This window comes from Wasmannia auropunctata, unplaced genomic scaffold, assembly GCF_000956235.1.
Source record: "Wasmannia auropunctata unplaced genomic scaffold, wasmannia.A_1.0 LD336106.1, whole genome shotgun sequence".
Classification (NCBI taxonomy): Eukaryota; Metazoa; Arthropoda; class Insecta; order Hymenoptera; family Formicidae; genus Wasmannia; species Wasmannia auropunctata.
This window is the reverse complement of record NW_012026784.1, coordinates 5,080,424-5,090,575: the sequence shown is the minus strand read 5'-3', so window position 1 is coordinate 5,090,575 and position 10,152 is coordinate 5,080,424. Positions and strand designations below refer to the sequence as shown.

The following is a 10,152-nucleotide window of genomic DNA, read 5'->3' as shown; positions in this document are numbered from 1 at the left end:
TATAAATACCAACTATCCGCGTTTAAAATATATCGTTATCACGCAAACGTTGATAATGAAAGAGGAAAAGAAACAATTCCAGGAAACTGAAAGAAATCCAAAATTATTTTTTTAATTTACATGTACAGAATGACACAGGAATATCTCTGCTAATTGTACAGGCTTGCATGTTGAGTTTATAAGCCCATAAGCTGGTATATCTATTTATACGTATAACCCACAATGACTGAACAAATTCACCAACTTTCAGAATCATTTCTGTATCAATCTGTACGTGTACGTATACTTAACTTGAATTTTCTATTACAGTCATTATAATAAGAAGCATTATAACATTCCATTTGCATCGCAGATCACATCTGACGGAATGTGCTTGCCTTAGGTAGTGACATAGCTTTTAAGTCACAGCGTTACATCTTTAGTAGACTAGACGTTTATTTAACAGCGATACAATTATTTATTTTTACTCCTAGGTACTGTAATGTACAAAACTCGGCATTTCACAGTGGACAGATGCTAAAATAAAATATCTTATATTGTCAATAAAACATCTTATTTCATCTTGGGTCTATTTGCGTTGTTTGCATTTTTTTTATACTCACAATCTTTGCCTTTTATCTCTCTCTTTTTCTCTCCAACGCCCGCGCGCGAATATATATTTTTGTTTTAAAAAACCTTGTTTTAATCGCGAAAATTTTTGAGGATTTCAAGCAATCAATAAATCTCTTATTTGGTTTTTACCGCGAAGAAGCCTATGTTACAGTTGTATTACACATATTGTTCGTATGAAATACACTTTGTTCTCTCACTTTGCACTTTATGATCTGTTCAAACATTACTATGAAACTAGAAACCAGACAAACTATTCGTGAATCTCCCATGGCTTTTCCGGCCGGTATCTGTCCCAAGACTGTGGATATTTGTATACTGGGGCTTCAGTTAGAACGATGTTACTATTCTCCAATTCTTTAATCAACAATTCGCATTTGTTTCCAATTAATGAGGCATCGACGTTCATTTCACAGATGCCAGCCTCCAGGCAACGCTGAGCCAACACTCGGCCTACGTTAATATAAGCTGAGCCATCATTGGTACTGAAACATTTACGTTACGTCAATAAGGTGAAAAAAAAATCAGAGATGAGAGCGTTAATGGATGGTCTGAATCTAACAATATCCCTACCGATATAATTGCTTCTTCAACGCCCATTCTGCACTGGAAGCCGTAACGACCGGTCCGTTCTCGAAGTGACGGACTTCCGCGATGATGTAGCGCGGCTTCTTAATCAGAAACAGCCTGTAAATTGACACAAGTCGTGGCATTACGATCGAACTCGACGTAAACGTAAAGGGGAATATACGTGTTATTTAATCGTAGCGGTGGGAATGTTTTAAATATCAAAGATAAACGAAAATATCTCTCATCGCCAGATGTGTTGTGAAACTCGAATGCGCTTACTTGTGCCAGTACGAACGCCTGGACTTGTCGAGAGCATAACCGCTGGGCTTCCTCGCTATCCTCAGCCGCTCCAAGTTTCGCGGGTTTCGGTTCACGATCTCCGTGCACGCCTCGACCGATTCCGCGTTGCCGTGCAACTCCCGGCACGCGCGGAGCACGCGAGCGATACCGGCGCGTGCGTTCACATGGGAATACATGATTTCTGATCGCCGCTTTATAGATCGTAACGCGAAAATACTGTTTATCTTGTCTCTCGAGTCACGGCTTCTGCGAATGTTGCTGTCGAACCTGTTGAATAATGTTTATACTCAGTTCAACTCAGAATAAGAATCCAGGGAAATCGTGGTTAGGTTTCCCTTCACCTATCGAGCATTGATCGAATATTCAATAGGAGGTTTACTGTACAGAAGAAAATAACAGTTACACACAAGATTATTTTGCGAGCGACAAATTGCGGACTGATCGCGACGTTGTTAATTATTTCTCGACAAGTTTTGAAATTACGCTAAAAGAAAACCTGCAGTATCTGAACTCTCAAATGCTTGAACGACGATTGTCGATATTGTTGCGCAGCTTTTCTTACAATTACCATATAAGATTAAAGGCTGCGATACCGACAATCGTCGTTAAGCGTTTGAGAATCCCGGTACAGGAGGTCGCCATAAGCACACACTTGTCCCGCGATATACGTGAGTTTGGTGACCCTACTTGCCGATGAAACGGGAGAGAGAGAGAAAGAAAGCGTCAGCGGGAGTGTGAGACCATGCGAGACACAGAGACAGTGAGACTAGTGCAGACTAGTGAGAGACTGCTAGCCGTGAGAGATGGAGATGGAGAGTGAACACTAAAATCGAGCGAGAGGGAACACGAAGGGAATAATTTTGATTGTTTTGAACGTTTGCTGCTGCACTTTCCAAATGAGTACCGTCGAGTATGGCTTTCCGATGATAGGCGGGTTAATGCCGGTAAGCGAAATAAACAAATCTTATATCACTAACGGAGTTTACGTGCGAACAAGAGATGGAAAAAAAGATCACGTATATTTAATACTGCAGTCTCCTTAATTCGCCTCTCTCCGAAAGATGATTACTTTGTATTAAAATTATATATATTTTTTATCAGCAAATACAAGCTCTTATAGCACCACCGATATCCGACGACTCGAAGGCGGCGAAAGCGAAGAAGGAGAAGGAGGAGAAGAAGCATCCGTACTTCAAGAGACGAGGTCGTGGCCACAATCGCGACTTCTGCGACGCCTGCAAAGATGGTGGAGAGCTCATATGCTGTGACAAATGTCCAGCCTCCTATCATCTGCAGTGCCAGTAAGTATAGAACAATCGCTATTTGCTTCAGACTGTATGTTCACACAAGTTGTTGAATTCTTATCTATGAAAAAAGCATGATTCTAAAGCTTTTACGTTACAGCTATCCGGCAGTGGACCCGACGGATATTCCTAATGGAGAATGGCTGTGCTACGCCTGCCGTTGCGCCTCTAAGAGGGAGGAACTCTTTGATGAAAAGGGGAACGAGAAGAAAAAGAGATCGGCTCTGGAAGTGCTAACGTTGGCGGCTTCTCTGGTAAATCCGAGAGAATTCGAATTGCCCAAGGAGTTACAGTTGCCTATAATGTTTCCTGGGAGCAATAAAGTAGACTATGTATCTGGTAGAAGAGGAAAACCACTGAGCTCGTCGTACAACAATGGTAAGCAAAATAAGATTCTTCATTTTCTCTTTTTGTCCCCTTTCTCTTGTATATAGATAAATAATAAATTTATACTTTGTAATATCAGTAATGTTGTAATATCAGTAATGTTGTAACTGCCTCAAATTAATTTAGACTTATACTAATTTAATTTACTAATTACTAAATGTAAATTATTACTAAATTTTTCTTTTCCAGTTGGAAAAAGTCATTGCTTGGATAGCAACTTAATGGTTCCGTTACCAGCTCGTTTATGCTACGAATGTGGACGTAGTTGCAGGAAGGCGCCACTAATCGCATGTGATTATTGCCCGTTGTATTTTCATCAGGATTGCTTGGACCCACCATTGACTGCCTTTCCTATCGGCAGATGGATGTGTCCAAATCATCCGAATCATTTCATAGATCAGAATCTGTTGACTTCTTGTAGAGTGACCGAACGCATAAAGCTCTGGGACAAGTACGCGAATCAACGAATAGATCAGCACGCGGTGAAACTGGATTTCCTGCGTAAAGCGCGCGCCGCCAATCCACTGTTTCGCACGAAGGTGAGATTGGAGGGTCGTCCAAAAATCAAAGTTCCTTGCAGCGTCAAGTTCCATTATAAGAACCGGCCGCACTTAGAGCCGGTACAGTCTTATCAAGATAGTCTTATACGGCCTGTAAACGATACTGCAGGCAAAGAAGAGCGACAGACAGACGTCGAGAAGGCAGATGGCAAAGATAATTGTACAGAAAATAAGAAAACTAAAGAGACCGATGAAACGAGAACGAAAGGAGAGAAATGTGATACTACCGCGGATGAGGGAGGCGATCGGCCGAAGGTATCGGACGCGAGTGAGCGCACAAGTAAAGTTGAGAGTGAAGTTGCGACGGACAATTCTAAGGAATGTAATGATCTCGAGTTTCATACGAGCAACTACGGTCGTAACATTAAGGAAGGCGTTCAGTTGTTAGAAAGACCAGTGTTGGAGGCACTGGCGCAGCAGAGACTGGAGCAGATATTGAATCCAGACGGGGAGAGTTATGAAACAATAAATTGTCATAGGAGAGCAAGAGCCGCATTATTTTCTTTAAGTCCCAAGCCTAATCCACCAGCATTCATGACTCGTAGAACCTTCGTTATTGGCAACGGCCCGAATTGCGATCTAGTACTGTCGAATTACGGTAGCTGCGGATTCACATCTTCCAAGCACGCAGTAATATTTTTTGACGAGGTGAGTAAAAAAAAAGTATCGCACGTTTTTCCTTTGGCAGAGAATTCAATTAATAGAGATTACAGATCGAAAAAGTCGAACTGCGGCATAAAAAGCCTCTCTTCTTTTCTCATCTAGTGTCCATCTTTGTGTTACAGGTGACCAGACGTTACGAGTTACTTAATTATAGTGAACACGGAACGATTGTGGATCACGTCCTGTACTCTTGCGACTGCACGCGTGTTTTGGAGGAACAAATGAAAGAGGAAAAGACTGATAAAGTTATGTACGTTACTAAGGAAGAAGAGACCTCTGACATAATAAAAACAATTCTACGTAAGGACGAAGCAGCTTACTTGGAAGAATACGCGCACACGGATGACATCTTGTGCAAGTGTAATATAAAGGGCGATGCGAGAATTAACGAGCATCTGGAGGAAGGGTGGGAGGGAAGTGCAATCATCGCGCACGGCTCGACCATTAGTTTTGGATGTCTCACGTTCATATTTAACACATTAGATATGTATGTCGACAGATGAAACGCGATAATATAAACTATTTCCATATTGTACAAAGAAAATTTTATAAAGCAATACAAAATAAAATTAACACAGTGTTCCTTGTGTTTCCAAAACTATCTCTCTTTTCTTTTCTTTTATCGCTTAAAAATATACGTATGTACACGATCAGAATGCAAAACAGCTTCCTACGTTTACAAAATGATTAAGGTTCATCATTCGGTTCGTCATCCTCACACGGTTCATCAAAATCTCTCATTTTGACATCCACATCTTCGCCATATTGTATGGTATTATCGATTGTTAACTTTATGTCCGCGATACTTTCCTCATTCTTAATGTTCAACGGCAAGAAATGCACTAAGCTGTAATCCGCTATAATTCTGCCCAGACTTTCTGTAAGACTGCGATACCTCTCGTTCCACGAATCTTCTTCTACATCCGCTAATAAACTGTACGGATCGGGATCGAGATAGTCGTCCAATTTTTTCCGCGCGCTCTTCGACAACAAGTCCATTTTGCTAAGAATACTGATATGCGGAATTTCTAAGTTTATCATTACACTAAGGGCGGCCAAGGTGCCTGACAGAAACTTAGACGCGTCTATCATGAATTGTACATCTATCAGAAATATTCCACATACACGGAAATTCAGTTTTTGCAGGGTATCTATCAACTGCCGTATCACAGTCATATGAGTATACAACTCAATTTGTCCGGGACAGTCGAATATTATATAGTCATCATCTGTGTCGCCTAATTTCTCTTCCAGCCAACTTGCATTTTCGACTAAGTACCTGTAAAAAAGGCATGATTTTGTTGTATAAAGCAATAAATATAAAAATAAAGAGATAATGCATGACTCTATATGAAAGTGATGGATTTGTAATTGATGGATTCTGGATTGATTTCTTTATCCCATAAATATTAGTTTCTTAAAAGATTGACTGAAAAATTGTAAAGGAATATGAAGTGACAATGTAATAGTGATAACCCATAATATTTAATAAGATATTAATGCATCTAATAGAGAGTGACTTACTCCATGCAGAATACAAGTCCACCATTGGGTCCGAAATTGAACTCATCATCTTCCATGGCATCATCTAATTGAATTAAATCTTTTATATCTGCTAAAGGCTGATAATCAAAATACTCTGCCGCAGGATCTAAATTCACAACATCTACTGTCCTCTTCGAGTCTGCAGCATGTCGTTGCATAATTGAACAATAAGTGGACTGTACAAAATAAAATCGAGATAAAAATCAAATATTAACAGAGCTGTTTCATTCTGATAGCTATTTATATTTAATTTACTTGAGCCTAACAGACAATTTAAATTCATTACCTTGCCGCTGCCGGCTGGACCCATTACTAGCTGGGCATATCTCATTTTGATAGAAAAAGTATGTATTTTTAAATGTACAATTAGTAAATAACACTCCTTATATCTCTACTATTTCTAATTCTTCATATTCTGTATTATTTCTAAAGAAAAATAACGCTACAGTTATTGAAAGCTAGTCTCACAATCGGACAGAATTCACACAGAATGTTATTCGTGAAAGAAACGAACTACAGATGGCATCAGAGAGAATCAGAGAAAGGACATGACGGTTTTTTTGCACCACAAAATGCCCTCGTGCACTAATGCCATCTGAGAAAGTGGATGTAAACTACATCGCAACATTCACTTAGCTGCACCGCGGGTATACAATTTGGTTCATTTCTTACGGCTTATAAGGCTATAAAATAGCCTTAAAAACTGTACGATCAATATATCTGCTGATATACGAAGAACAGAAAAGATCGCTTACACGCTGACAAGCGTATAACACGTGAAGAAGAAAGAGCACAAAAATTATCCGTGTTTTTTTTTTAGAGAGAAAAAATGATACACAGTTTTCAGTCTTTTCATTTTAAGGATAATATTAATTACTTCTATGTAAACAGAGTAACCGTAAAAGATACAAATCATGTTGACTTTATTCATCAATTTGTAAAAACTAGTCCCCAAAATAATGATAATTTTGGCACATCTGTTAACTCTAAGATAATGGAACCATCCTCTATCAAAGTTACAGAGTATACAGATTTCAAAAAGGTATTTATCATAATATATATTGCATGATATAAATATTTCTTATCTGTATTATTGTTATCGTTCTGTATGAATCACAGCCTAATTGTATGCAAGATTTTATAGTATTTCACTTTTTTTTACTTATTTTTGAATACAGAGAACTTACGGACCATTGCTCGACTACTACTCTGACTGTAACTGTGAGATTCCGAGAGAAATTGTAGAGTTCATACCACACAAAGAGAATAAACAAGAACAACAACAAGAATATATTAGTAAGTAATATTTGAATTGATAAATAAGATATTGTTGAAGATACACTTTTATTGAGAAAAGATTATAATTATATATTTTCTATATTGTAGATATCGAATTTTATGAAGCCTGTTATCCCATTGAGATGTCTCTGTTTGTTTGGCATAATTCCTTCAGCGGGAAGCACCTTAAAATTTGGGCACAAATATCTGATGATCAATGGTTTCTATTATCAAATAAGGGATCTTTTCAAAGTACCTCAGTATATTCTCAGATTTCTTTATGGCCGTGCGATTTTAAAACTAAAATGCTTAAATTAGAACTTAGTTATGACAGAAATGACACAATAAGCAGCTACACACGGCTTATAAAATCTGTAATGTTTATTGGTACATCAGAATTTATCATTCCTACAAAACCTAAACAGAGGTTACAGAGGCTAAATAACTTTGATTGGAACTTCTTTGAAGTCAGAAACTCTAATGATTATGATTCTAATAAACGTGCACGTGACCCAAATTTGGTTATACTTCTACTTCAAGAAAATTTTGACAAATATTGCATTATTTGTAAAAGGTACATTATATATGTTTGCCCACTAATATTTAATCTTTTTTTTATTCTTTTAAATATGAAAATAAATTTGTTCCAATGTTATTTGTAGAGATATAATGGAAAGTTTTCATAAAAGTAAGCTCGGACGCTACCAAGTATCTCAACAGACAACCGCCGAAGTACCATATTTTAGGCATTTGCAGATATACCGCTTTTTAAAAAGTTACTCGCAGAAGTGTGTGAAAGACGTCAAACCCTCTTTAGATGAATCCAAAGAGCTGTCATCTTGTAAAACTGCATCTCGCAAATCTTTGTCTGCGCTTCCCGTAAAGTATTTTAAGAAGTAGAATATTTCTTATAATAAATATTATGTTATCTCACGTAATAAAATTATATTTTGTTATTGCAGGATGAAATAGTACTAAAAATATTGAAAAACTTAGATGTGATGTCTTTAATCCGCCTGGGTAGAGTTAATAAACGTTTTAATAATTTGTCGCGGGATTCTTCGCTGTACAAATGTTTGAACTTACGTGACATACACTTCACAAATATGCACACAAGCCTCTGTCAGTTATTTGATTATTTTGCACCCAGGTGTGAACAGTTACAACAGCTGGATCTGGCATATTGCCACTTTTCTGTTTCGAAATTTAGGGAGTTTTTAAAAACTTGCTGTAAAAGTTTAACACACTTACAATTAAGTAACTGCAATATCATTGATTCTGTATTATGTGATATTTCAGAAATATGCATAAATTTGAAAGGTATATATATATAAGTGTGATTATAATTAGAATTACAGGTAAATTATATAATTGTATAACGCATATATTTTTTAGATTTGGATCTAAATTTTTGTCGTGGCATAACAAATGAAGGTATTTTACACCTTAAGAACTTAAAGTGTTTGGAACGTTTACATCTTGACGATATATCATTAGAAGCTAATACTTTATGTGAAATACTACACAAAAATCGACAGATGCGTGACTTAAATTTAAGAAGGACGAAAATTAAGGAGGATTTAAAAATAGATACAATTGCAATAGAATTAAAGAATTCATGTCAAAATTTGGAAAGATTAGATGTAAAAGGATGTATTCTTACATCGCAAGCTATTGATGCCCTTGCCGATTGTAAGAATCTGAAAGAAGTGTATTTTACTTAGTACGTATATGCGAGTGTTTCTTTTAAAATACATGTTACTGTATTCTTTATTGTAATTTATTTGCTCATCTTTTTTGTATGTTATAATCGTATTCGCTCTTATTTACAGCTGCAAGATAACCGAGTATAGTGTTAATGATGATATTCTCAGTAAACTGTTTTCCTCCTGTCAACGCCTGGAAATAATTGATTTAAGCAGATTTAAAGAAATCACCAAGCGTGATTGGATAACACTAGCGTTATGCAAGAACTTAAAATCCTTATATTTGGAATCGCAGGATTCCATTACTCCTGATATAATTTCCCAACTTTTAGAGAAGTGTCCTAAACTAAACGAAATTGATGTTAGCTCCTGCAGAAATATTAGTGAGAGCTTCGTTGATCAGTGGAATGAAACATATAACAATGTAATTGTATATAGAAATCCTAAATTTATCCTGGGATAAATAAGAAATTGCACCAATTCTATATTTTAAAAAATGTATACATTATTATGTAATTTTAATCGTATTTTCTTAATATTTAATAAAATATAATCAATCTGTATTTTGTTTTGCGTTATAATTTTTGCTGTCGATCATCCAATTGAATAATTTTACTTGTTTTATCGTAAGTAAAAACAAGTTAGTTGTGCCCATAATTCTTATAATCTGATTATATTTTTTCTTGTAAATAAATGAGAAACAGAGAGAGAGAGAGAGAGAGAGAGAGACACACACATACACAAAATAAATGCGTTGTATCTTTTATTCTTCTGTGTATACAATACACACATTACACACTAGTATACGACGTGTATGCTCGTATACTATACATTTGAGAATAAAAAGAATAATGCCGGATGCACAGAACGCGGCAACGCTTGCCACATAGAGAAAGTTGTGGCCAATCAATTTACTGATTTTCTTTTACTCTTACAGAAAAGCGATAAATTGATTGATTACAACGCGAAAATCCGCCACGCAGCAAGCGTTGCATACGCGCGTCCTGTGCGCATCGTGTATAAAGAACAAGAAATTTAATGTAAGGAATTAGATAAAAGTTAGAGGCGGACAATGAGATATTTCGTCTAACTCTGGGTGTGTTTCATTTAGTGATACAATAAGACATAAGTCGATAAGCATTCTGTCTTTTTTCAACATTCAATGGATAACAATGACAATGATGCTTGGGTCGATTTGCTAAATGAAAGATATTCTATGATATTACCTAA

The 10,152-nt window shown here is 36.7% G+C and overlaps 4 protein-coding genes across 7 annotated transcripts; 2 read left to right on the top strand and 2 right to left on the bottom strand.

Annotated features, from left to right (window-relative positions):
- Positions 1-417: 417 nt before the first annotated feature.
- LOC105453700 (39S ribosomal protein L18, mitochondrial) lies at positions 418-2,062 on the bottom strand. Of its 4 annotated transcripts, none has more exons than XM_011695874.1 (4): positions 1,976-2,062; positions 1,459-1,746; positions 1,183-1,296; positions 418-1,094 (listed from the first exon to the last, which is right to left on the bottom strand). In XM_011695874.1, the coding sequence occupies exons 2-4, from the start codon at positions 1,653-1,655 to the stop codon at positions 863-865; spliced, it is 543 nt and encodes a 180-aa protein (XP_011694176.1). In that variant the 5' UTR covers positions 1,656-1,746; positions 1,976-2,062; the 3' UTR covers positions 418-862. The 4 variants fall into 4 exon arrangements, with proteins under 4 accessions (XP_011694176.1, XP_011694166.1, XP_011694184.1 ...); XM_011695864.1 differs by having other exon boundaries at positions 1,887-2,046; XM_011695882.1 differs by having other exon boundaries at positions 1,963-2,043.
- Positions 2,063-2,207: 145 nt separating this feature from the next.
- On the top strand, positions 2,208-4,994 carry LOC105453665 (PHD finger protein 12-like). Its single transcript, XM_011695812.1, has 5 exons — positions 2,208-2,423; positions 2,581-2,780; positions 2,884-3,161; positions 3,360-4,378; positions 4,516-4,994. The coding sequence occupies exons 1-5, from the start codon at positions 2,376-2,378 to the stop codon at positions 4,894-4,896; spliced, it is 1,926 nt and encodes a 641-aa protein (XP_011694114.1). The 5' UTR covers positions 2,208-2,375; the 3' UTR covers positions 4,897-4,994.
- LOC105453672 (GPN-loop GTPase 3) lies at positions 4,974-6,451 on the bottom strand. Its single transcript, XM_011695823.1, has 3 exons — positions 6,225-6,451; positions 5,918-6,114; positions 4,974-5,672 (listed from the first exon to the last, which is right to left on the bottom strand). Exons 1-3 carry the CDS (start codon positions 6,267-6,269, stop codon positions 5,081-5,083), a joined length of 834 nt encoding a protein of 277 aa, XP_011694125.1. The 5' UTR covers positions 6,270-6,451; the 3' UTR covers positions 4,974-5,080.
- A 122-nt stretch (positions 6,452-6,573) lies between these two features.
- Positions 6,574-9,407, top strand: LOC105453680. Its single transcript, XM_011695833.1, has 7 exons — positions 6,574-6,980; positions 7,117-7,234; positions 7,325-7,790; positions 7,879-8,095; positions 8,179-8,536; positions 8,612-8,939; positions 9,049-9,407. The coding sequence occupies exons 1-7, from the start codon at positions 6,768-6,770 to the stop codon at positions 9,383-9,385; spliced, it is 2,037 nt and encodes a 678-aa protein (XP_011694135.1). The 5' UTR covers positions 6,574-6,767; the 3' UTR covers positions 9,386-9,407.
- The last annotated feature ends 745 nt before the right edge of the window (positions 9,408-10,152 follow it).